Source organism: Magallana gigas, chromosome 7 (genome assembly GCF_963853765.1).
Source record: "Magallana gigas chromosome 7, xbMagGiga1.1, whole genome shotgun sequence".
NCBI classification, from domain to species: Eukaryota; Metazoa; Mollusca; class Bivalvia; order Ostreida; family Ostreidae; genus Magallana; species Magallana gigas.
The window spans coordinates 48,488,545-48,516,475 of record NC_088859.1 but is presented as its reverse complement, the minus strand read 5'-3'; the positions used below and the strand labels follow the sequence as shown (position 1 = coordinate 48,516,475).

The window sequence follows — 27,931 nt, the reverse complement described above, 5'->3', positions numbered from 1 at the left end:
TTACTGCTATGCACGGAAACAAATTAAAATTCTGTAAAAAACTCTTTCAATCATTAAAAAAACATTCAAATGACCTATTTTATTAGGTCTTAACTGCAACAAGACAAAGTAAACTGCAGTGTTCACTCCATATGGATCAGTGAGTGTAAAGTATCCAGTATATATAAAAAATAGCAGCTAAGATATACATGTATATACAAATTAGAGATATCAAGAAGCCAATGTATTTTCCTCACTAAAAGTTAAGATATTCTTCAATAAATATATATTATGTAAGTACCAGTAATAAGCAATTCAAAATGACAGCCTTATCTGGTGTAAATGTCCGGAACTTTTATCAATTAAGATTCTCCGATCCTATAAACTTTATAAATGAAATAAATGAAATAAAAAGAATTTTTTTGATGGTATTCATGCATTTTACGAAGTTATTGCAACTTTGGTCGCAGTGGTTATAATGGAATAAATATACAAGTTGAGATCAACGTTGGTTGTACTGGTGCATCGGTGACTCGAACCACTTAAAGATTTTGTAGTAGGAGCCACTAAGCCAAGAAGTTCGTTGATAACGCTGTGTAATATTAACACTATAAAACTAATTAAACTTGTCTATATAAAAGACAGATTTATGGTACGAATAAAAAAAATGTACGGATAATTTAGAGTTATCGAACATTGCTGAGGATCGGAGATCATTAAGGAGACACCATCTATCATTTTGAGTAAATCATTTGTACAACAATGTATAAGGGAAAATAATTTTGACCACTAGCAAATGAAATCTTTATTAACTAGTATATACAATGTATTTAACTTTTTCTCTGAGTTTTTGAAGAGATATTTCTAATTTTAGAGACGTTCGTTTAAATATGTTGCGGTTTTTTTCTGCAATGCTCGCTACCGCCGTAGTACCATGAACCACCTGAAATATAGAGAAACATCTTTTTATATATTTCTTCTATATACATATACTAAGTATATACTTACTTAGTACATAAGTTCCTTTTTGTGGTCTCTCATTCGGTTCTAGTTGGCTGTATCTGGCCCTGGGGCCATAAAAGTTAGATGAGCTCACTTTTGATCTCAGTCTCACTTTTACAAAAGGAACATATAGTGGAAAAGTGAGACTGAGATCAAAAGTGAGCTCATCTAAGTTTTATGGCCCCGGGGCCTGGACTGCGCAAGGTCGACTTTTTAGATTTTGAAAAATTATACAATACGCTCTTGTAAATAACCCCATCAAAATCTAATCAAATAAATGGAACTGTAGAATATTTAAAATAATTCTCCTTGGTCATTGGGGAAAGCGTAGCAATGTTCACAAACAGGATGTAAAAAAATCCTTAAAAATCGTTATCGCATGTATTTAGAAGTAATTATTATATAAGGCGAATTAAAATATGAAGTCAAGGAAAAGTTCTGGAAATCATGCATTAGCTATCCTTCACTTGCGTATTAAAACTGTATAAAATATTTGCATAATAATACTCGTGGTAGATTCCAAACAAGAAATAGTTCAATTGAGTACATGAATGTTTCTTATAATCGTTATTGAAACATTTACAGTGGTAACTGATCGAGTGAGACCCCCCCCCCCAAAAAAAAAAAAAAAAAAAAAAAATTGGTGTGGTGTAATTTTCGGCGAGCATACGATGAGCAACTAAAATGTAGGTAATCTGGACGTGCAGCAACACGATATTACAAAGGAGCTATCTTATTATGGATCATTGTCTACTTTTTTGAAATCTGCACATGTAGATAAATTTGGGAAACGTTCTAGAGCGATTAATCACGTTTCATTTTGACTTTCTCACGCAATGAATAGAAACATATTACCCAATATTAGATGGTTAAAAATACACTGTTTTATATACAAACTGCATGGCTGATTAAATCAGTTATAAATCATATATGTCTTTCCTTGTTATTAATTTTTCTTTTTAGAAAAAATGGTGCACTTCACAGTTAATAAAGCGTAAACTGCCCGACCCATAGCACTGCATGAACAATTTAGAATTTATTTGAAAATTTCAACTTGTAGAGTACACCAGGCACGCATTGAACGCAAGAATAGTAGCAGTACAAAATGTTACAGTTTAGTTGTGAAAAGGGAGGGGGGGGGGGGAAGCCAACATGCATGCATGTGTCAAATGTGGGACCATGCATTTGGAAACCTTCATGAGTTGGGTTGTCGTATAAAACAAATAAATATTGAATTTATTCCTTAAATGAATTCATTTTTTGAAAAAATATGTTTCATAGGTAATTTTGCAAAATTGATTCATAAGAATTAAAAAAATCAACTTCGTGCAATTTTATTAAGGAACAGATTTCTCTGACATTCGATAAATGAATAAAGATTTCCAAGAAAATGTTTCGAAAAATGAAAGCTATTTGGCCCACAGCATCAGTCAATCGCCTTATTTCATAAATTACATTTTTTTTTAAAACAAACTTTTGGTCAACATGAGTGGGAATTTAAAATGACATGCATGAGACATCCCGGTAGTTTCTTCGGTTATCGGTATTTATAAGACAAAGTCGATCCCTGAAATAGGCCTCACTTACGGACAAAATATATTAAAACTGTTATATTTAAAGAGGCATAACTTACTTTCATACAGTGCAAATAACACTTATTAAAGCGAGTAGCGTAGAGATTTAAATTTTTGAGTACAAGTACATTTATTTCCCTTTGGAAGATACTAAGATTATTGCCCTTGGTGCACTAAAGACATGTCAACCAATATGTTTTGGATAATTTTAAGGAGTTTCAATGATGTGATTAATCAGAAAATATCTATATTATAGATATTGCAAGCAATCGATGTTACAATCTTGAAAGAAAAAAAAATATGAAGACCAACATGTACGCCTATATATAGCCTACTTAATTATTTGGATATAAAATTTCATGATTGACAAATTAATAAAACTTATAAATGTAATTTTGGAAAGCTGTGACAGGAAAAAGTTCCCCTTGTATAAAAAGTAGCCTCTAAAAGAAAAAGAAAGCCTTCAACATTTCCATGTCCTTTAACACTCGGTTACTAATACGTAAGTATGTAAGTTCATTATCAAATTAATTTTCATAGTTTTTAGCAGATTTCTGTTAATCAATTTTTAGATAAATGTTAAATTTCGTAAATCTTTCGGCTATGGTTCAATATTCGATCGGGCACGGACATGACGTAATATCGCGTGAATAGCGTCAGACGTTTGTTTATGACGTAGCTCAGAAGGCCACTATACTTTAATGATGTCTCGAAAAAAGTCAAGAGGGGTTCTTTGCTTTCGGGGTGGACAAGATGAAGGGGACGTGCGGGGATGGGATTCTGTCGACGGTGAGAAAGCACGAAAAGAAACGGAACTCTTTAAGTTGATGATGGAGGATTTTGAAAAAAAGCTAGGCCGCCTGATGATGTCAAGTGAAAGAGAACGCCAGTTAATGGATCTGGTAAAAGACAACAGTGCAGACCTTCAGAGAGAGAACATGGTCTTAAAAGAGGAAAACAAAAGGCTGGATACTTTGAACCGCGAGGCGGAAAAACAACTGATCATGGCTGAGGGAAACTACAAGAACCTCTCTGTCCAGTACAACACTTCCAAAGAAATACTGCGAGCTGTAAATGACAGGATAACGGACATGAAGGTGGTTATAGAGAAACATAAAGAAGAAAAGGCGGACCTTCAGAGTGAGCTAAAAACACAGAAAGACAAAATTAACAACTTAAAGTCACAATTAATGGCAATGGATGATGGTAAAACCAAGTGTGAAAAGCAGCAAGAGGAGCTCACCAAGGAAAAGCAACAATTGCAGCTCCTGTTGATCAAGAGGGATGAACTGAACCAAAACAGATTACGAATGGCCTGGTTACGTTTTCATGAAATAAAAGAGGAAAGAGACAGTCTGCTTGCTAGTGTCTCAAAGAAATCTCCCCCATCACGCACGCCACAGATTATGGCGGCCCCACCAGAGATCAACGAAGGTTACCCTACAACTGACACGCTACCAGAGCACCTGATATTTGAAACAAGAATAATGAAGTTAGAAATGACTTTGTTTCGTCGCAATAAATTGATTGAAATTCTAACAGACAGACTAAGGGCATTATCACCTGACTTTTCCTTGACCTCTGACCCGGAAGTCGCTGCTTACGTTGATGATGACTTGGAGCGGGAGATTGGCCTACAATTGTCGGATGTGGTGTCACAAGAAAGCTCAGAGGCACAGTTAACTTCAAATTCATTTTTCAGTATCTGAACTTATTTAAACTTATATTTGATGATATTTATTTATAAAATATAAAAGCACTATTTAAATCAAAAGACTATAGTATAATTGTTTTTGTCACTTTATGAAATCACATTTTAATGCAAAAACAAAGGTTCATAATACATTGCAAGAATTAAAAGAGTATGCACCAGAATTAAAAAAATTTTCCCATTATAAAAGGTTTCTAAAATAACAATATTAAGCTATGTATACAGGAGGGGATTATTGACATGGAGGCTGGTTACATTGGCTTGACTAGGTCTGGCGCTTGGGCCAGTAGAGCATCCTGTATGGCAGTGGTCAGCCCCTTCAGTCGGGACAGTCCCTCCAGCAGTTCCCCCGCCCCATCTCTGTAATCAAAATATAGTGGTTTTTAATCCCTTTAAATGAATTAGGGACGTATATACTAACATATACGTCCCTGAATAAATTCATTATATACCTAATACATGTATATACAAAACTTGGTTAATTTATAATGTAAATATACAACACAACAGAAATGCCTAAGGTCCACAACATGGAGAGTTTAAGCTAGGTTAATTACTAGTCAGATACATACCTGAGTAGTTCGCTGCATGTATCCGACGGATTGATAGACATCAAGTTAAAGATGGCTCTCATTGCATGCATCTTGACATGGCTGCTGTTTGATTTAAGACATTTGAATATCACCAACGGCAACAGGCTTTTCTGAAAACAAATAAGTAATGATATTTTTTCATGACTGCTTGGTAAACTTTGAACGCAAAAACTGAATAAAGTTAAGTCGGAACTTAAGTTACTATTTTGCTGGCATTTTGTTGGAATCTGGCAAAGTTGGCCAGACCTCTGGCGACATGACAGTGAAGGTCAAGGTTGTTGTTGTCCTTCCTCAGCACCTCCCCCAGCCCATCCAACAAGTCCTGCAGTCCTCCCTGATAAAGAAAGTTATAGAAATATCTGTCAGGTAAATACAATTACACTGGGACAAAACACTAACCAGAGGGAATAACACTACCATAAAACTTTTCTTTAAAATACTGTATACAGGGAAATATTTGCCCCCGTTTTATTTTCAACCCTTTTGCTCTCGTCAGCAGGTGAATTTAAGATTGGGTGAACTTAAACACAACTGTGTCTGGGTGATGGGGTAAAACTGTTTGCAAATGTAGAAAGGGAAAATTACACAGGGGTGAAAATAACCCTGTACACAGTAATTGTTTTGACATGTATATTTTTTAGAAAGATTTTATAACGGTGTCAAATTATAGGTTTTAAAATTCAGAATCAAAGTGATTCGCAATGGAAAATAAAGATAATTACTGAAACAGATTTCAGTTTGGACATATTTTTATGATTACAAGCAAGCACAAATAACATGTAATTTATATAAATGTGATTAGATTAAAATAATTTAATTCTGGTTGAAACGCGGCATTTGATTGGACAGAAAATTTTTGACAATTTGGATAACCTGGTTTGCAAGTCACAATGCACCAACGTCAAAAACTTACCAATCTGCTTGACATTACTTTTGATTTTTTGAACAGATTAATATCATTTTAAGAAGTAAACGCTCTCAATTTGTACAGTTAACTACAGAAAATTAAATTATAAGGAATGAACTTAATGTCTACCCAAGTTATGCTCGTATAACCTAGGTTGGATCAATTTACGCTTTTTTATAATCCGTTTCGCGGATTATAAAGCGTAAACTGCCCCAACCCAGGTTATACTCGTATAACTTGGGTAGATATTGAGTTCATTTCTCAAATAAATTGCTGTTTTGACCTGGTCCTCGTTGCTGGTTGCCAGGTTAGCGATGAGACAGGCTGCATTACAGAGCACCTGCTGGTTACGAGGGCTTCCTCTGATGGCTCTCTGAAGTGATCGACCAGCCGTGAAATCTTCCTGCAATTAATTTATATAGTGTGAAGTCAATCTCAATATACTTATTTATGTAGTGTATCTAATTGTTCTAACTTTGTACATTGTGTATCATACTTAATATCCATTGGTTTTGGAGAATTTTGTGACGTACCTGTATAATCCTGTGCTTCTGCCAGTTTGAGCCCAGAGACAGGAAACACAGGGTTTTTAAGGAGACTTCTTGCATCTGTTAAAAAAATTAAATTGTTTAATGGAGTTTTACTAAATATATACAATTGTATATACTATATACCAATAATTCATTCTATGAAGATATTCTGCACATCCTATAATTATAGTGTAATAATAAACAGCAACTTTTCCATAAAATAAGTGTTTGTGAAGATTGACTTGTCTGCACGCAATCAACTGGAAAATTGGAAAAACATTATTGTTTAGCCCTGAATACATCATTGCTACACAATTAGAAGTCTTATACTTTCATATGCATGATCGATACACGTAAAAAGCTATTTGAAACCTTTTATCTAATGCAAATTCATAAAAATATTTTTTAAAGTCAATTTGTTATTACTGTACTATTTTTAAATAATTCTTAAAACTCTTATTAGACTTCACTTTCTATAGCAATTGTCCTTTCAAACGAGAGTTACATATTTAGAACCAAATTAAGATTTTACTTCACTTCTGGATAATTGTACTTTTCCGATTCTTGATTAAATTAAGTCAGAAAGTAAATTAGGTGGCACAGGTAAGTACATGAATTAGAACCTCTCACATAGCATTTGTTGTCGGATATGTGCACAAATACATAACAAAGAGTTTTAGAGAAATACAGGTGTATAAAAACAGAAATCAGTTAGAGGTGTTCATTAACATTCAGAATGAAATATTAGAAAAAGGCAGATAAAATTAAAACCAAGAATAAAGCAAAACGAAGTTGAAACAAAACCAAAAGATCTAAAAAAAGATAGAACCACTACATTTACAACACAACACATCACCTTTATTTAACACTAGTCTGTAATCGCTGGAAAAAACAGAAAACTTTAATGAACCATTCTGTATGCACAAAGGTATAACAAAACATCTAACATCGAATGTTATAACTTCAATAGTATACAGTCTGCATTGCCCTTTACCTGCTCGTCCTCTGAGCTTGCCAGTGAGCAGACCGAGGTTAGGACACTGAGTGGACTCTCTAGGATCTTGGTGTGAGTACTCATCTCCTCGGCAATCAGGCTGAGCGTACTCACTGCTACGAGAGACACTGCATTACAATGGGATGTACAGCTCAACCGCAAAACAGGTTCGAGAGCACCATCCTCCAAAGCTACACAGGAAGCAGAATAACTGATTACAAATCAGGGAATGTTAAAGTCTTGTAAAGATTATTCATGTTTATCTAAGGGAGCATCAATGTATAATTCAACAAAAGTTGTTTATTGCAAAGATGAGAAAGCTTTTCAAGATCAAAATATTAATAGAGATTCGATGATTACTTTTTTATAACAAAAATCAGAGAAGTTACATTTATTATACCTTTACTCTTTAATTCTGGGAGTCGACAAAATATTTTCAAAGTGCTTATGCCTTCCACCAGTGTTTGTTCATAGGACATATTTGCCTTGGTCAAGATGCTGCAATGCAGGACTAAAAATTTACTCTGTCAGACCTCTTCAATTTGATATTTCAATATTTTTATCATATAAGGTCAGACGACACATTCCTCAATTTTATATAACTTTTTCCAGGAATTTGTTGATGGTTTACTACTATTTTGACAAGCTTTCTTGCAAAAAATTACGGTACCTTACCAGGCATTTCTGCAAAATACTAGAGTATGCAATTTCCTATATAATCTTCTTGAAAATACACTTGAATTGCTGATATAAAAATAAATACATATACAGCACAGTAAAATTCACTATATTGGTACTCTATCTCGGCCGGGGCGGGGCTTTGAACTCACGACCTCTAGAACCTATAGTATGCTTCTGGCAGTGAGCGGCCACGGTTCTAACCATTCGGCCATCTAGACACATAACCACATCCAATTAGATTTTAATCATTTTTAAAATAATCATAAAATTAATATTTTTTATTGGAACTCTTTATTACGAGGAGATCCAAAAAAGATTCTCGAGGAACGTGTCGTCTGACCTTAATGATTTACCGGTATTAAACTTTTTTCTTCATATTATCTTAATTAATTAGGTTGCTGAATAAGTTTTTCTAAATCACTACCGGTAATTCGGTGTTTAAATTGAACACTAAATTTGAAACCTGATAGAAACCTAAATTTTTATTAGCCTTTTTTTAATCATACTCCTTGTAATTTCAAATGAACTTTGAATTCATATTGCTACCACAACCCTAGTTGTAACCACTGATGATAATGACATTGTTAGCCCTGCCTACCCTAAATTAAACTGAATAATTCTGACAGGGCCTGTTACTAGATGACTAGTGGCGGTCTCACCTACAGATGGCCTTGATGGCGCCTGCCTCTGCCAGGTAGCGGTGCAGCGGTTGATGTGTGGACAGAATCTGCAGGCCAGAAATCACCTTACCCTAGAACAATTACGGTACAAGCAACATTGCTAATGATACAAAATTGTTGATACAGTATGGGCATTATTAGTACATCTTTACAAAACACAGTAAATACTGAGTGTTCTAGAATTGTTATCATGCATTTCGAGTCTTAAAATTCACAATTTAATAAAGACGTAAACAAGTACTTGTATACAATTGTGTATTACCCGGTTCTAACATAAATCATACTGACACAGTGTTTTGCACTGTAATCCATTAATTACCTGAATCACAGGGCTCTCATTCTTTGCCAGAGATATCAATGTTTGAACTCCACCAAGCTCAACAACCTAAAACATATCACCTTGTAAAAAATCCTGATCAATCTAAGCAGTATTCTGATTTTTTCAAGATTGATATAGCTTAAGCATCTATGTTAGCATACCTTGCAGAGTCCTGAGATTTCTCCACACTGATTCACAAGATTGACTGCAGCCTCTGATTTGAAATTCTGCAAAGATTAATTTATAACTGGCAAGTTACCGGTATATTCAGAAATAGTAATATTCTACAATATGATGTTTAAATTTTTGGTATATCGATTAACTGTAAATTACTGATCATCCAGAGGTACGGTACCTGTAAACGTACCTGATGAGGGGACCATGATTTTGTAATGAACTCTGTTACTGGACGACAATATTCACACACCCTCTCTGGGTCCTCTAAACCAAGCTGTGGAAGGGGCATCTGCAACAAACAATCAATATATTTTTATAGTACATATAGGTATGCAATATACATTTTTAAAATTCTGCTTTGTGACACATGCTGCATGCAACTTAATTAATATTACATTACTCGGTACATAACAAGAGTTAAAGCATATTGCACTTTTTACTAATTCTTTACAATTCTTACAGAAAACTTACCTTTTCATTGCAGCACTTGCTACAGAACACATTACCACACTGTCTGCAGTGATGTTTCCTTCTGAGTTGATTGAATTTATTTTTACACCACTGACAAACTGACACTTCATCATCGGAGACCCACCTGGAAGTTAATTCATAATGATGATTAGTAAAAGGGTGAAAGAGAAAGTGAAAGTAATTTCATAAACTATGTACGTCGTATACCTTGATTTCAGGAGAGTAAAATTTGTCGATGTGAAAACATCTGGCAGTCCTTCAACCTGTGCAAGGGTGGTGAATTTTCCCTCAAGCTTAACTGATGTCATAATGTCAAAATGTGTTAAACATCATTTTTCGACTGCTGAAACAATTCCGCCCATTTTATATTTTATTTTTCAACTAAACTTCAAACCCGACTTTATAAAAATAAATTATAAGCATTGTAAATTAGACAAAGAAGAATTTAGTGAAATAAATTTTATATTTCTTTTTTTGATGAATTTAATTGCTATGGTAAATACCTCATAAGTTTTGAGACCATATGCTTTTTCATATTTCTAATTGGGTTCGGTGATCAATTTATTCTAAATCAATTTCGCGGTAATCTTTGAAAAGGGAAAAGAATTTTGTAAACAAAAAGCAAATTTTGGCAGGAATGTAAAAGGCAGTCGAAATCGTTTCATTAGAATGGAATGTATAGATCACGATGATGAATTAGATTTATCCTCTCTTGTTGATAAAACACGGAACATAAATGTACCCATTGGACACATCATTGCAGCCCAGAGGTGGAAAAATTCAGAACTACATCACACTTTACAAAGTAAGTAAATGAAGGTATATCAAATTGAATTTATTTTTGGTGAATACTTTTAAAAAATGTATGAAATAATTGAATTAGTCAGTCAACATAATCATTATGACATAGAATCTGACCATACAACAATATAATGAATGTGGATTGATCAATCCTGACTGTTAGTGTAATATCAGAGACATAAATAACATGTTATTTATGTCTCTGGTAATATTTAAACTTGTTTGTAGGTAATGTTCAAGTGCTGTTTGAGGAGAACCTTGGAGTTGTTGACTTTTTCCCGTCCAGTAAGATTGGTGTCATCTTCATAAGAGAGCCAGAGCTAGTTTCATTCTCAGGTCAAAAGAAAAAACTTGCTAAACTCAGAAAGGTACTAAGAAGCTGCATGGTGATCATGCAGATGTAGAAATGTATTCAGTGTTTTTATATTTACACATCATAGATAAGGAAAAGAAATATTGTTCCGTATTTCATAAAATTACAGAAGTATAAAATTAAGAAATCACCAAAGTTATTTTAAACAGAGAAAAGTACATTACAATACATCAAATACTGAAATTCAGCTCTCTTTCTGTCTTTAGCTGATTGATTATATAAACAAGATTGATTAGAAAAGCAGCACTAAAGTGCTAGAGTATTTCAACTTGAATTGTAGGCAAACAGAGTTCAGGCCATTGTGCTGGCGGAGAAGACACCAACCAGTAGCCAGTACTACCCTGAGGTTCAGAAGTTCTGTATCATGGATCTGGGCTTTAACATTATACCTGTCCCTGGTCAAAACGAGGCAGCCTCACTACTGGCACAAATGGTACTTAGTCCCTCACTCCTAGTCGTTTTTCAATTCTGAAAATTACTTTTTGAGATTATCTTAATCTTAGAAAAAGTAAAATACCATAACTTGCATATAAGCACAGTTAAAAAATGAATAGACTTGCTCTTCACAGGTTGTAAGTGAAAGTCACATGAATGCCAACCCCTTTTTAAAGAAGAGAACCTATCGTGTTGATGAAGCATTGTTAACCACCATAAGGTCTATTCCAGGGCTTGGGGGTGTGAAAGCTCGAACTTTGCTGGAACACTTTGGAAGTATGAAAATCATATACAGTATACATAGGTTATAAATCCATGGTAAAGGTACATGTACCAGTAGAATTTAAGGAATCAAAGATAGCTAAGCTGACTTTCTTGAGAGTCCACAAAAAATGTTTTTTATATTTGTATTTGGACTCGGTCTCCCAAAGCGAGTCTGCAAATATACCATTAATACTGACCATGGTCAAATTTTCTCAGTTTCAAGATGATTCTTGTCCTTATCGCATTGAATCCTACGGACCATTCTGCACTCTCTTGTGATGGAAATCTTGCCAATCTCATGAATGCATGTATAACATCATTAACATGATGTTTTTTATTTATTTGAAAGAAATTCTGATGGAAAAATCATTTTTATTTTACCATGATGGATTTTGACAAAATTATATCATTTTTAGCTCACCTGAGCTGAAAGCGCGTGAGCTTTCCTGATCCATTTTTGTCTGGCATCGGTCTATCTATCCGACTATAAACTTTTTACATTTTTGACTGCTTCTTCAGAACAACTTGACCAAATTCAACCAAACTTGGCTTAAAGCATTACTGTAAACCAACTTTTATTTGTGATGACTTACTTTTGCATTGAGGCAAAGTTGGTTTACAGTATTGGGTGTAGGGGATTCAAGATTGTTAAATTAAAGGTGCACACCCTCATTCAAAGAGATATAAACATGATAGATAAGATTTATTGAAAATCTATTGGTATTTTAAAAAAATCTCTCAAAAACCATTTGGCAAGAAAGGCTGGAATTTATTTAGATGCATCCTCAGGTAATGTACATGTTTGTTCAAGTAATTATTCCAGAGGGGTGGAGTGTGGGTACTATGGAGGATGTATTTTTACATAAGAATATATAGAGAAAAATCTTTTCAAAAACCAATTGACCAGAAAAGCTTTAACTTTTGTGGAAGCATCCTCAGATAAGGAAGATTCATGTTTGTTGAAATCATGATCCCCAGGGGTAGGGTGGGGCCACAATGGGGGTCAAATTTTTACAAAGTAATATATAGAGAAAAATCTTTAAAAATCTTTTTCTCAAAAACCAATTTGCCAGAAAAGCTGTCACTTGTGTGCAAGCATCCTCAGTTAGTGTAGATTCTAGTTTTCTTATAATCATGATCCCTGGGTGTAGGGTGGCGCCACAATGGATGTTTAATATTTGATTTGGCTAATATATCATCCTGTTGAAAAATGGGTTTAATGCTTAACATAAGAATATATGAAGAAAAATTTGAAAATCATAGATACAGGATATATTCTACAACATTGCCCAGATGTTATAAATATGACTCCATAAAGCTGATTTTATTATGGCTTTTGTTGCTCAGGTGAGTGATATGGCCCATGGGCCTCTTGTTATTATATAGTATGTCAAAAATGTCAAATGTAGTTTATATTGAAATGCAAACAATAACAACAAATAAATAAATCCCCAAAATATTGGCATTGGTCTAGACAGACTTTCTAATGTGGTATGTTGTACTATTACTCCTTATTCAAATCAATTCTGATATTTTCATAACTAGTCCGTTATGTATTGCAACTTTAGCTATTTTCTGAGCGTGTTTCTCTCTGTTGTATTGCAGGCATTGAGAATATTTGCAGAGCTTCAAACCAGGTAATCATTACAAAATCAAAATTTATATACATGTACATGTAAAAACTTCATTTATCAATTTTAAGGAATACATGTATGTTAAATAAAGCTTGCATGGTACTGATGTTTAAAGGAATTTCTTGCTCACAATAACAGTAATGTTAATGAACAGCTCAGCAAGAAAAACGTGCAATAACTTGCAATAACCATAGTTAAATTCCTTAATTTATCTATAATCTATGAAGAACAAATAACATCTTTTGAATAAAATAATACTTTGAGCTGAAGATCGGAGCACCTTCAATCTCATAACAACGGATTTTGATAAAACATTCTGTATCATATTACATGCTTTAATTTTTTTTTTCATTGCAGGAACTTTCCATGGTTATTGGTAAAGCTGGAGCTGTGAATGTGCTGAAATTTTTTTGAAAAGAAATGATTAAATTTGCTGTACTTAGTTTTCTGATTTACATTTTTTACTAATTCATTCTTTTGCACCTGAAGTAATTGGATATTTTTCATAGCATAATTGATTTTTAAGAGAGTATGGCTGACAATACTGAAACACTAATATTCTAACATATTTAAACACATTGTGTATAAGGCATAAACCCATGTTTGTTTAAACCCTGTTCTGTGGCTGCATTAAAGCAATGCCTTTATCCCAAGGTCTGCCGGGGCACTCCATCCTACCTTAATGTCCCCCACGTCTCAGAAAAACCAACACAACTCTGTAAGCGTTTTCTTTGCCTTTAATTTCATCATTTCAACACAGTCAATAATCATTATACATGATCAACATGATGATGGTAACAAACAGTGGTATATATGGTAACATATTTGCTCATCTTTAAGTTAACCTGAGCTTCAGAGAAAAGTCTAGGGAACAATCTGCATTTGCATATATTCAAAACTCTCGCACACACTCGCACAGTAGTACATCACACACCAACAGCATATATAAATATATATTAATCTAAGAATTTCTCATGTACATATATGTGCAATAACTAGATAATTCCTATTTACACATTACAGCAACTACACTCTACTAGTAAGAGGTTTATTTACAAAACAATACTAAACACACAGTGAATGATGATATCATGGCCGCACTATTTTTGGTATTTTTTTTTCGTACACTTTGGTCATCAACACGCTCATTTGTTCACCTCTAGATTTGGCAACAAAAATCGGACTAAAAACAAAGACTATATCAAAAACCATGACCTTGTGAGACAAGCCCAGTTACGTGAGTGAGAGGTCATGACCCTTTATTTTTTCAATTACCTGTATACAATAGTTCACTACATGTGGAGATTACAGGAGCTACATATATTTCTAAGGGGGGGGGGGGGTGTTACAAATCTGTCAGTAACAAGTTGACAATGATCATGAAATAGTAGACTTAGATAATATGACTACTGAACTACCAGCAAGCTTTTAAGTATATAACAGCAGTTACATTGTAATAAATAGCGTCCATAGTTGGAACAGTCCAAGGACATTGTTCGTTTAGAGGACCCTTTTTTACTTGAGCACACTATGATTAACAATATCTTATTAAATACAATCAACACATCAATTTCATTCCATATCTTTTTTGTTTGTTTTTGTTTTGACAATACACATTTCCGTTTGTAATCAAGCACAGCAAGACAACAGTGTTATTGCTATGGATGTCAAGTCAATGTAAACATAAAAGTTAAAAGTCATATATCTTATTAAAAATACAAAGTCTGCATATATAAATCACATGCATTAAAAACAGGCATAATAAATTGTGAGAAATCAATTTAAAAATTTTTAACATTGCACTATCATAACACATCTCAATAAATTAATGCAAACTATTCATTTTATATAATTGACTCATAATATATGGAATATCTGGATGTCTGAACAAAACAGACATTGGTTCAAATATCTATCACTGATTGAGGAGATACAATCTGCCAATGATGTCAGCAGGATTCCAGAAGTATCTAAGGAGTCCAATCTATGACAGAGACTGTATATGACTGGGATAAAACGACCCCCATGATTCATAAGTGTGAAGCATGTAGCACCTCATGGGTTTGTGTAGAGGACCACGAGCCATGATAGAGTGTCGGATGCTGGGAGGCAGGTGCCCTCCGACAGAAAGACCATTGACCAGTCATTGGTGACACTAACTACAGGAACCTAATTAAGACCTTTCTATAGACTCAGCATTTGGGTTGCCATACTTCTCAAATACAGATTTGACATAGTCCGCTAGTTCACCCTGCTTCTCCTCACCCCTCTTGATGAAGGAATGTTTGAGGAGTTCCACATAATTCGGACGTGTTGTTACACTTTTCTGTAAGCTGCAACAAAGAATGGAAAAAATTATTCATATATTTAATTCAGTTTATTGACATTACCATGTTGGCATACAGTCAAAATGAAATTAATTGACAGACAAAATTATATTACAATTTTTCATTTGAATGAAATTGATTTTCAACAGGTACATGTACCAAGTTATTCAAATACATGTAGTCCTCCATAATAGAACTAAAAATCTTTGATTGTTAAGAACTACATCTAAATATTCTCTGTGACAAGCATTGTATGAAGGAGTAATGGGACACCAAAATATTGTGATATACTTTCTTTCAACAAAAAATGAAATAAATTGAACTGTAACTTTATTTTTTTCTTTCACAAGGAATACCCAGTAATCATCATAATTTAAATGAATTTTATAATCAAATACTATATGATTTGAAAATTTTAAATTGATGATTATATTTTGAATAAGATGTAGTGTACTTTTATCTCTGTTGATAACAAGACATCCCATACCACCTTAAAACAAATTCATTGTTACCATTTGGTGATGAAGTCTTCAAACTCAGCAGAAAATTCCTCTTTGGGTAGGGTGGGAGGGGGGTCCTGTACCACCTGCTTCAGCTGCTCAAAAGGGGTCTTCCAAGTCGGGTACGGGAACTGACCAGTGGCCAACTCAATCTTAAAAAAAAAAAAGTGTAACTTTGAAACACAATCTATTGATATTGTATTTTCTTTAAGTTAGACTTTAACATCTGGGGTAACTATCCTTGTTTCTATACAGACAGATTATAAGTGTACCCATGTTGTTTATTGCATGCATTAAGTTTTATTATTTAATAATAAATAGTTACCATGGTGATTCCCAGACTCCACACATCAGACCGGATATCATAGCCTTTTTGTCCAGACTCTGGATTAATTCTCTCTGGCTGCAAAAATGTACACAAAATACATTTAATATTTACTGGTATATGTAAATAACATGTATTTATATATTATAGCTAGTTTTACCATATTTATTACTTGTGAATTTATATGATGTTATGAATTTTCCTAGCATATAAAAAAAAACCCTAAATAATACAATAAAATACAATTTTATTTTTTGTAAGTTTTGCAATACAAATTTTGCAAAAATGGTGTAAATCTGTGGTTTTAACTTGATCTTAAAATGCATACTGCTGTGTACGGTTTGCATTTCATATGAAATGACTGACTGACAGATAGAGAGACTTACTGCCATGTACGGTTTGCAGCCAGCATCTATTGTTTTGGCCACAGAGTCCACCAAGTAACCACTGATTCCAAAGTCACAGATCTTCACCTGGCCCTTCTCGTTGATCAATATATTGGAGGGCTTCACATCCCTGTGGATGACCTTTAGCTCAGACTGTAGGTAATGCAGTGCCTTCACTACCTGTTCAGGTAAAAACAAACAAGAATCGTTACAAAGAGGATGAATTGTTTCTTTAGGAAATTATAATGTCAATGATTTTTTATTGATGGGCATCTTGTACCAATTGAACTTGATTAAGCACAATGACTTCCTAGAGATATCAATATCCGGTAGATTTTATTTATCTCTTGGAGATAAATTTAAATTAGGTCACAGGAAATCCAAAATTATCAACAAAAGGGATTGTCCAAGTGGCTTGAGGAACCCCTGCATAGATGATAAAGACATAGCACGTGATAAACAAGGTACACCAGTTCTATCAGTAATGTGATCTACAGAAGCTGTGAAGGCTCTGTCACCGGGTCAAGGTCAGACTCAGGGTTAATGTCCATATCACAGGCCATGAGTTGTAATCTTGTGGACAAAGACTTTTCACAGGGGATATCTACAGCATGGAATCCCAGCTCCAACTCCTGTACAATATAGGGTTCAACAACCTACCTATGCTTCTGAGACACTGTATTATAAAGTACCTTACATATCGGTAGCTTGCAATTGGAATTGCAAACAATTACAATTAGAATACCTATGCATTTACATATAACATGACTAAAGCCAGAGGAGATAACAAGACAGAGCCCTGGATTCTAAAACCATTTTAGCTTTCTTGTATGTTGTTTGGACACAGCAGTGAAATGAGTGCAAGGGTACACTTACAGAGAAAGCAACAATGCTGAGAACATCCTCTGGAATACGGTCCTTATTCTCATAAATCTTCTTGTAGAATTTGTCCAGTGGAGCATCCATCACTTCCATAACAATCCACACATCCCCCTGTCAAATTAAATATAAATTAGGCACAACACACTCCATTTATAGCAGAATATACTTGGTGACACCAACCATGATGGAAAAAAAATCTGAAAGATTATAGTTTATGTTACAAAAGCCAAAGGTTTACCTCTCTGAACAGGGCACCATAAAAAGTGACGGTATACGGACAGGATCCACTCCTCATGTTCACGTCTAGATCCATCAGGAGTCGCTTCTGCTCCTGGCTGTTAACTGTCATAGGAATTCTCTACAACAGAGAGAACATCCACAATAGAGAGCAGGTTCTAACCTTAACATGTAATGGTACTCTCAGAGGGACTTTCAAAATAATTGGTTTGAAATATTGTATTGTTTATATAATAAACAGTAGGTTTGCACATTGGGTTCTAACAACTTACTAGGCTTTCACCCTATAATTACAGACAGTTTAATATATTCCTATAAGAACTGATGTCATACACTGGATGACTTGCAATGACTACATTTGTCTTCGGTACAAACACTTCGACTGATGAAACAAAGCCTTTTGCTAGTATCTGGTATCTGGTAACCAGTAAAGGAATTATGTACCAGAATCAAAATTTACTTGAAGTCGATGCCTGAGATCTGAGTAGCAGTCAAGATTACTAACACAAACTTCTAAATCTTTGTGGTTTAATTAACTCACCTAAACCTTGTTAAAGCTTAATTATCAAATCATTTTTCATTAAGATCTAACAAATATATGTACTAAATGTAGAACTAAATTATAGGGTGAAAACCTAGAGCACTAAATATACTCTTCTAATGTTGGCTTTCTGGTATACAAGCTGTTTAAATTTACATGATAATTGAGTTCATTTAATGCTTGAAATAAAAGTACTATATAAACTAAATATTCAATTTTGAAAAAGAATATATTCTAAGAAACAACTCATCTCTTTTAATTAAAAGAGCAATATGGAGACAAGAGAAGTAACTCTTTTACAAATATCTATAATCTTGTTCATATTACACCAGGTAAACTACAAATATACATGTAGGGAAAACAAATAGTACAATATGACATACACATTTCATGACATTTGTGGTTATTTGTTATCATTAGTTTTGTATAATTCTTATGTTTTTCACATAATTCATCCCATTTTATCAAAACAATTTGCCAGTTCGTTAACAGGTCTTTAATCTAATTGATGTAAAAATATTTTGAATCAGAAGGAATTACGCCTTCTATTTCTACGCCTTCAACTGATTGGCCAATGTCTGACAAGAGAAAGATCAAATCATACCCGATATATAGTGGTCAAAGGTTATCATTGAAAACAATTGGGTCAAAGAAATGAACAAAAGACAAGTAATGCACATGAAGACCTGGATATCATGACATTCAGTTTTTGGTACCCTGGCTCTCTGGAGATTTGACACATTACAGAAGCTTTTCTTTAATCATTGGATATACCGTACATATTTAAATTTTTGGGAATGACTTAACAGAAATCAAATTCCTAGTAAATTTAAAAGTTTAACTTAAAAGATTATATCAGTAGCTTAAGAAAACCTAGAATAAAGGTTAATTTAAAAGTTTTATTCATATTAACTACAATTTATATGGATTAAATTCAAAGATCCTTAATTTTGCTCCACTTTCAATTGGCAGCCTATAGTACACTTAAAACGAAATGTTACCTTGACAGCGAGAACGGCCCCACTGGTGCGGTGTCTCACCAGGTCTACGATGCCATAGGCACCCCGCCCAAGATTCCGAATGGTGATCAAGTCACAGGCATCTATCTCAAACTCCTTCCCCTCATACATGATCTTCACCTTGGAGTCCTGAATTGGAGGCCTGCAGGAAAGGAACAGTCAATATTATTATACCTCTGTGAATATTTTCTATGTAAATAACGAGGAATAAACATGCTATTCCATCTATCCATGATATGTTTCCATGCAATCTATCCATGGTGAATAGTCGTCGAAACTATTCACTGATGCTTTTCAATTTCCCTTGATCTTAAACTTGGAACACCTCTGGTCTAATCTGAGTCGCTACGTTAAATTCAAAGTCTGATAACTCTAATTTGTTAACCTTTAAGAAAATCAGCATCGCCAATAAAGTTTTCTTTGGTATTATAATAAAATACCTATTTACTATTTGGACAATAGCAAGTTTACTGACCTCCTCAACAGCAACTATTTCCCTTGGAAATGCCTTGTAAAAAGTTGCTGTTTCATAGCCAGTAAATAGGTATATACTATGGTACTACACATGATTCAGAGTTGGATCTTTCAAATATTTTAAAGAAGTGCTAGTGTATATACACTTGAAAATTGTGATCAGAAGTATGTCTACAGAACTAAAACTGCCTGCAGATCGATCTGTGACTATAGAACTGCTGGCCGATCTACCTCTACCTGCTGTAACAAGGAAGTGAAGGCATAAAGTGCCCTTGAAACAGAAAGTACACCTGTCCCTTATCAGTCAAGTGGCCACAAACAATACGAAGAGGTCTACATCCCTCAGCACTGATTGCAACCATAACCTGGACTGGCCAGAATTTGTACAAAATTGTGTTGAGGTATTTACCGTATCAATAAAGCATGTTGGGAGTATCAACATATAAGCATACCCTTTATCTAAAGTTTAAAAAAACCACCTAATTGATAGCCTAGAGATTTTCAGTGTTATAATAATAGAGATGACATTGTTATACAGGTAATATGGAAAAATTATTTTGAATACATAACTAGGTCATATCTAAAAAAAAAAAAATTAACACTTTCTGTGACCAAAATAAAATAACCTGACATTGGTTTATAATTGTCCCAATTAAATTACCCAGCTGGATTACTGATTAGGTACTTACACCGGTGGGGGTTGTACATCTTCCTTTGGCTGCTCAATTTTAAACTGCAAGCCTGGGGGCCGTCTTTTACCTGTATCCAAAAAAGTAATGAAAATAGATTTAAAGCTCTACAACACACGTGTCTAAATTGCTGTCCTTGTTAAAAAGATGCATTAAGACATTGACATAAATTAGCAGAACCTTTCAACTTCATTATTCTTCCAGACATGCAATGAATTACACGACTGTTCGGAGGGATAAGATAAACTGACAAGTCGGGCTGTGTAGAGATGGGGAAAACCCAGAGTGTGGTTTCTGAAATCTAGCCGACCTTCAGCACTTGTGGGAGTGTTCACAGGAAAAACTCATTAAAGTGTTAGCATGCCGGCCTCTAGCTAAACAATCAATAGAAGAGAGTGGGATCCAGATCGGACGCTCCAGCGTGACCTGTTTACAGTCTGATGTAAGGCTTGTTTTTCAATGTCCCAGACATGTTTACAGTTAGAGACCGACTTTCTGAGGAGAAAGGTGATCAAGTGCAGCCTTCTTACAAAAGCTACAAAAGCTGTGCTGTACCACGCTTTGCTGTACATGTACTACCGACAGGCACCATGACAAAATCAACTAATAAACAATCTAGAGCGATTCAGAACCCCTAAACCGCACAAACGATTGGCATTCAAGGCGTCTGTGGAATGTTGACAAGCTATACACTTCACTGATTATATAATTATTGAATTTTTATTTTTTAGTGAAAGCTAAGAAAAACAAATGATACAGTTTTGTTTAGTTACAATGCATTCATTGCAAGATCGTACAACATATAGATGCATTTATTTGATTATTTATTCATTTTGATCAAGTGTACCAGTATATATTGATAATTTCCTCTGTACAGAAACAGCACATCCTGTTTTTCTTTTTGTTACTTCAGAGTTCATTTATTCAGTATTATACCTGGACACCCTCTTGGCATTTTGAGCAGTAAACACAACCAAATAATAAGGGTCATCAGGTAAGCTGGAATTAGGCTTACCTTTTCTTGGTGTCTCCTTCGGTGACCCATTAATCCCCGAGTTAAAGTTTACTTGGATTGGATTAGCCATCATTTTGATTGTCAAACAAAATCACATATATAAACCCAGTAATACTTCAAGTATGGAGTTAAATTTTCAATACACTAAAATATTTCTACAAATTTCCAAAAATGCATGTTTACAATAGAATTGGCACTGAGCACATGATCATGTCCGGATGAATCATGAAATACTATTGGTCAATACACACTATTATTTTCCCCTCAATCTCACAGCTCATTCATATGGAGGCATGAGTCAGCAGGTTGAAGCGATCTGATTGGCTGTTATAAAGGTCAAACTACTTAAAGGGGACTACCCAGATCGTGACTGCTGCGTTCACACACCGCTAGGTGACAGGCAAAACAAGGCAGTCATGAATATTCATAACATCACACTATCTACAGGTATAATATAAGGAACGAATATCAGGCGTCTGAGAGATGACTGACTCTACTTACCATGGCTCCTTTATAACTAATATAAATCGGAGTCAGACAGCACATAAACTCCTTAAAATTAATCTAAAAGATTTCATTTCTACGATGTAGATATGAAATATGAATATGTTTGATGAAATAGTTCTGTAATTATCAGTAAAAGAATGATGGATTACAAAAAATTGGATAAATTTTCTATTTCTGTAAAGGCTTTCGGTGAAGACCTGTCAGATTGCTTCCAATATTAGTCTAAAAATAGTCCAGACTACGAATGAAGCTTCGCAGCTGTAGATTAATCAATTTAAAAGTATAATTAAAAAGCCTCAAGTTATTGCATTACAGTTCAACGCCTTACACTGGTTCTAATACTGGACTTTCAAACCAGTCTGGGTATTAGTTCTGCAGTGTCGCTAACAAAATAGCTTAGTTAAGGTTCTCAACATATTTCATATGCAGAAAAATACTGATCTCCTTGAAAAAATGTAAAAAGGCATCTTAGTTCTAAGTTTTAGCTTGTAAGCTTAGATGAAGAGAACTCAATCAGATCAGATAAAGGACAGATTAAATCCAAATGTAAATCACTGATGCAGATGAAGGCAGGATAACATCACAGCTCAACATTCATATTCAGTTAACAGGAATATTGAGCTGCAAAGTGCAGTCTCTTGTGCAATTGTACATGTTTTAACAACTAAAATATATTTGAAAAGTAGAGCTTTTTTTTAAGGGGGGGGGGGGTTTAAAAAAAACAAGGCATTTTTAATTTACTGGTACATCAAATTGAGAATTACCTTAAAATACCCGGTTTATACCAGTATATGTCTAATGTCAGAACTCTTGAACCTATGAACATGATGAACCATGAATTCCCTTTAAAGTACATGTATTACATAGGAATGATATAACATTACACTGAAATATGTCAGATATAAAATCACACCCACTAGATGTTATACAGAGAGATACAATAGCAAAGTTCCTATTATTGTCAAAATATATGAAGAAATAGTGATAGGGATTTCCACCTCACTTTCAATGGATTCTTTTAATTTTATGAAGCTTTCAAGCTGAAAATTTTGATGCACAAGGGAATGATGTCTTCAAGTTATTACTCTGAATGCACGATCTTGCCTTGTTTCCTTATTAATAAAAACATTCCAGGGAAAGACAATTTCTGTAACTAAACAGACCTTAATAGATGGGGGTTAAATGGACAAGGCTTCCCTTTTTAGAGATGGATAGTAAAACTGAAAACTTCGATAAATCCCCCACTCAGAGATTGTAAAAATAAAAATTCCTAAAGTTTGAAAATAATGGGTTTTCCTTGATTTATTTTGATCCTGCCTAGTGTCAAGTACTATGTACTGTTTAGAGTAATCATAAATGTTTGAATCAATGAATCACAAGACAACTGGACAAAAATTTCATTATAAATCTTCATCACTTTTAAAATTGGAGAAAATCTCAAACTTTATAAGTAAAACAACTCATTCTGCATAAGAATCTCAGAAAACCCTATTTTAAAAACAGCACAAATAATCATGTGACAAGGTGAAACACTCAAATAAGCTGGCATCAATAGTTCTCCATATCTACATCATTTTAAAAAAATATGTAATTATATACAGAAACAAAATGTATTACCAATTAACAAAGCCATTCAAGACCAGAAGTTCTATAGGTCAATATCATTGGGTATATCAACTATATAATACATGTACAGCAATTGTTCTACCTTTATATATTTCACTTTCAAGTTTGCAAAAATTATTAAATATTAATATTATTAAATGAATCACAAGACGACTGGACAAAAATTTCAGGATAGATTTTCATCATTTTTAAAATTGGAGAAAACCTCACACTTTAAAAGTAAAACAACTCATTCTGAATAAGAATCTCAGAAAACCCTATTTTAAAAACATCACAATTATGTGACAAGGTGAAACACTCAAAATATAAAGCTGGCATCAATAGTTCTCCATATCTTCATCATTTTAAAAAAATATGTACCTGGTAATACATACCAACACTACAAATTAATAAAGCCATTTAAGATCAATAGTTCTGTACGTCAATATCCTTGGGTAGATTAACTATATAATACAGCTCAGCAATTATTCTATCTTTACATATTTCACTTTCCAGTAAATAAAAATTATTCATTCCCGTTTTTACTAAATAAATGAACCTCTATTTCTTTTTTGCTTTTTGAAACTTTAAAACTTTTATAAATTTGCTTCAAATTCTAAAGAATCCTAAGAAGAATAAAATTATATATATATATATATATATATATATATATATATATATATATATATATATATATATATATATATATATATATATATATATATATATATATATATGCTTCATGTATAAAAATAGCAATGCCATTTTTGGGAGTTGATTTTTATCAACTCTCCCATACAGTTACTCTAGAGAAAAGTTAGTGGACCTAAGCACAATTAAATCATCATCGGCGACAAGACAGTCGACATAGTACATGTACTTCAGAAAAATCAATAAATTCCATGTAATGTATTCGGAAGCATTGTTTTTCAAGGAAACTTATTCATAAACACCTTGAAAATAGTCAGATTTTAAATGGTTCGAACAATTAAGTTATTTATTTTAGTGGAATGTATTCCTAGGCCAAAGCTCAATAGGACTGGTTCGCTGTCTTAGATACCAAATTGCGATTTCTAAAGCAGTAACGTTTGGACTCAATGGAAGACTATCAAATCTAAAGATAGAACCAGAACTGGCCTACTCTAGACTCTATTATTATTTGGGTTTTTTTTAATTGCTTGGATACACTTTTCTGGAAATATTTAGAATACTGATACATAATACATAACAGACTTTGATGGTGTTAATTTTATCTTATTCATATTATATAAAAAACAAGAGATGTTTGTGAAACATATGCCCCCCTCCCTTGGAAACATCCACAAAGAAAATGAACGTAAACTGCAAATATTTGGATTTTTTTAAGTCCAAGGAGCCGCATAACTCTGTCGGAAATTGCTCTATCATATCCAAAATCAAACTTGACCTAGATATTACTTAGATAAACCTGTATACCAAATTTCATATTAATATATGCACCCTCCGCGAAGAAAATGAGCAGAAACTGCAAATAACTGGAATTTTTCTATATCCAAGGGCCATAATTCTGTTGAATATTGCTTGACCGTACCCAATATCAAACTTGACCTCAATATTATCATGATACACCCGTAAACCAAATTTCATTTCAATATGTTCATCCTCTCCGAAGAAAATGAGCGGAAACTGTAAATACCTGGAATTTTTTTTTACGTCCAAGGGCCATAACTCTGTCGAAAATTGCTCGATCGTACCCAATATCAAACATGACCTAGATATTATCATGATACACATGTACACCAAATTTCATTTCAATATATGTTCATCCTCTCCGAAGAAAATGAGCGGAAACTGCAAATACCTGGAATTTTTTTACGTCCAAGGGCCATAACTCTGTCGAAAATTGCTCGATCATACCCAGTATCGAACTTGACCTAGATATTATCATAATAAACCTGTATACTAAATTTTGTTTCAATATGTTCATCCCTTGCAAAGAAAATGAACGGAAACTGTTGGTGGACCGAGCGACAGACAGCAGCGAAGCAATATGCCCTCCCTTCTTCGCCATGCAAAATTACATATCACTGATTTTCAAATAATCAATTAAATCAACTCCTGTCAGTATTTCAGTACTTTGATTAGATTTTGGTTACACCAAAGACTTTACGGTCAGGAGATAATTTCATTTAATCAATTGTTTTCATAGATCTGATTTTGTTTGAGATAATATCAAACATTTAAAATACATATGTCTTCATGTGTCTTGCTTTTTTTTGTTTTGTTTATTTCTTTTTTTTCAGTCAAATTAATTTTGCCAATATTCTTAAATATACGCCATCATAGTAAGAACATTATAGTTACGTCACAAAGATGATATTCCTTGAAATGCCAACAAATATTTTCTCAGAATTTAAATTAAAGAGGTCATGTCAAACAGACTACTTCCTTGTCCAGCCTCTGCAGCCTCATGATGGCAATTTTTATCTGTAACATCAGATTTAGTCAATAGCCAATATCTTAATAATTGATCAGGCAAAGTTTGATTGGGGTCACATTTCAAATTTTTTTTCAATTTTTTTTTTTGGCTTTGGAAGTGCAAACAAAATATTTTAAGAAGAGCATGCATAGTGTTTCAGTTTCACATAAAGGAAAAACCTCATAATCTAAACCTACATTGGCCTTTGAATTATTCCTTCCTGTGAAATGACTAAATGGGTATGAGATAAAGTGACCTTGAAGCTTACATCTAAACAGTTTGTATTAAAGTGCCTGCTGTTTAAAAAAAAACCTGAGGTAAATGCTTGTCCTTGACAGTCATGTGACCTTGACATGATAATCTTTGAACATTAGAAAATGGTGACCTTGACTTTTTACATCCTTCAATATGAACTTTAAATTGTATTCTACAATGTCATGCATTTGAGACATGTTGATAAGTTTCAGAGATCATTGGATTACTCTCAACCTGCACAAGTTTGACAACTTCCAACCTCCAATAAAAAAAAACATTCTATGTCAAATCAATGTTCTCTAAGCCAGTTTAAAGATGATTAGTGATTTTTTTTTGTTAATTTCTCATCAAAGGATATCATTTTTATTGTGACGTATTATATTTACTTTCTGAACCATGGTGTTTTGACTTGATTTGTCAGATCAAAAGCTACTTAACTTCAAGTAACAGGTTTTTTTATTTTTTGGCACAGTAGACACCTGAACCTTTGATGGCATTTGCAGCATTTTAAAGGTTTAAAGACCTGCTTTCTTGAATTCAAAGAATGTATTGAATGTTTTTTAAAGCAACTTCTGCAAAATTCTATCAATTAAAAATGCATTAGATTAAGAGAGGGAATATCTAATTACTGATTCTGTAGCATTTCTTGGAAAGGTTTTACTTAAAAAAAAAATACTGACAAGATTTCAAAGTACCTTGCATAAATATTAAAATTATAATCTAAGTGGCAAAGGGCTGAAATAAATATGGTGTTTTAAAGAATCTTCTTACTACATAAACAAGCAAGTCTGAAGGCCTGCAGTTTTGATGTGTTTTTGTTTTGGTCTATCGGTGTCTTGGTATGGCTCTTAGTACGGTTACATACAGTAAGATGCAGGACATCAATTTATATTGAAGGAAATAATCACATGTATATTAAGTAATAGAAAACTACCAAGTGACAAGTCTTGTATGTTAATAAAATACTTTCAATTACTATTTAGATACGCCCTTCTGTGGTAGATTAATTTACATTAAGTCTAGTTACTTTTTAATCATGCAAAGGTCATTAACTCTATACAATTGTACAATAAATTTCTTTGAAAAGCCCAGAATATTCTTCACTATTTTCAAAACTGGCGTTTTAATTTAAGAGCTTAAAATTTGTCAAAAATAAAATAAAATAATACTTTCATCAATAATTGTTTTACAACAGCATTTGCACCAGTGATAGTATGAAAGTGCACGCGCGAGAGTGGGCCAGTAGGTCATCCGCTGAGACAAGTTGTCCTACAAAAAATAAGGGGCATGCATTCCGCATGCTTGTGGCTTAAATGCACGTCAGTAAGTCTAAGTTGTAACGCTAAATGCAAAATGCATCGAAAACAAAGCAACCTTCAGCTGGTTTACCTGGCATGATCCCCGATTCATTCAACTATCGGGGCGGTGAACTTTGCAAGCCTCTTTCTTCCTGATCACAAATATTGTCTACACGTGCACCTCCAAATCGGGTAAATGCTTCCTTAAAGATTGTTCTATCAGCTACTGGACCGCTAAAGCATCATCATTTTTGCACAGATAGATAATTTCTGCAATTTCACAACCCT

At 33.7% G+C, this 27,931-nt stretch overlaps 4 protein-coding genes across 6 annotated transcripts; 2 read left to right on the top strand and 2 right to left on the bottom strand.

Annotated features, from left to right (window-relative positions):
• Nucleotides 1-3,226: 3,226 nt before the first annotated feature.
• On the top strand, nucleotides 3,227-4,342 carry LOC136269983 (puff II/9-2 protein-like). Its single transcript, XM_066066065.1, has one exon. The coding sequence runs from the start codon at nucleotides 3,257-3,259 to the stop codon at nucleotides 4,262-4,264; it is 1,008 nt and encodes a 335-aa protein (XP_065922137.1). The 5' UTR covers nucleotides 3,227-3,256; the 3' UTR covers nucleotides 4,265-4,342.
• On the bottom strand, nucleotides 4,340-10,010 carry LOC105325570 (uncharacterized). The gene is made up of 13 exons (XM_011425187.4): nucleotides 9,826-10,010; nucleotides 9,619-9,742; nucleotides 9,338-9,436; nucleotides 9,132-9,197; nucleotides 8,971-9,036; nucleotides 8,631-8,722; nucleotides 7,691-7,788; nucleotides 7,291-7,481; nucleotides 6,300-6,374; nucleotides 6,050-6,169; nucleotides 5,062-5,193; nucleotides 4,839-4,969; nucleotides 4,340-4,626 (listed from the first exon to the last, which is right to left on the bottom strand). Exons 1-13 carry the CDS (start codon nucleotides 9,924-9,926, stop codon nucleotides 4,518-4,520), a joined length of 1,404 nt encoding a protein of 467 aa, XP_011423489.3. The 5' UTR covers nucleotides 9,927-10,010; the 3' UTR covers nucleotides 4,340-4,517.
• Nucleotides 10,011-10,180: 170 nt separating this feature from the next.
• On the top strand, nucleotides 10,181-13,568 carry LOC105325569 (Fanconi anemia core complex-associated protein 24). Its single transcript, XM_011425186.4, has 6 exons — nucleotides 10,181-10,423; nucleotides 10,648-10,787; nucleotides 11,073-11,225; nucleotides 11,362-11,503; nucleotides 13,097-13,128; nucleotides 13,483-13,568. Exons 1-6 carry the CDS (start codon nucleotides 10,288-10,290, stop codon nucleotides 13,537-13,539), a joined length of 660 nt encoding a protein of 219 aa, XP_011423488.3. The 5' UTR covers nucleotides 10,181-10,287; the 3' UTR covers nucleotides 13,540-13,568.
• A 278-nt stretch (nucleotides 13,569-13,846) lies between these two features.
• Nucleotides 13,847-27,872, bottom strand: LOC105325568 (dual specificity mitogen-activated protein kinase kinase 6). 3 transcript variants are annotated; one of them, XM_011425184.4, is made up of 9 exons: nucleotides 27,735-27,872; nucleotides 20,506-20,575; nucleotides 19,325-19,484; nucleotides 17,784-17,903; nucleotides 17,540-17,656; nucleotides 16,664-16,843; nucleotides 16,278-16,355; nucleotides 15,965-16,104; nucleotides 13,847-15,458 (listed from the first exon to the last, which is right to left on the bottom strand). In XM_011425184.4, exons 1-9 carry the CDS (start codon nucleotides 27,739-27,741, stop codon nucleotides 15,299-15,301), a joined length of 1,032 nt encoding a protein of 343 aa, XP_011423486.3. In that variant the 5' UTR covers nucleotides 27,742-27,872; the 3' UTR covers nucleotides 13,847-15,298. The 3 variants fall into 3 exon arrangements, with proteins under 3 accessions (XP_011423486.3, XP_011423484.3, XP_011423485.3); XM_011425182.4 differs by lacking the exon at nucleotides 27,735-27,872 and adding an exon at nucleotides 21,521-21,771; XM_011425183.4 differs by lacking the exon at nucleotides 27,735-27,872 and adding an exon at nucleotides 20,686-20,891.
• Between the last annotated feature and the right edge of the window lie 59 nt (nucleotides 27,873-27,931).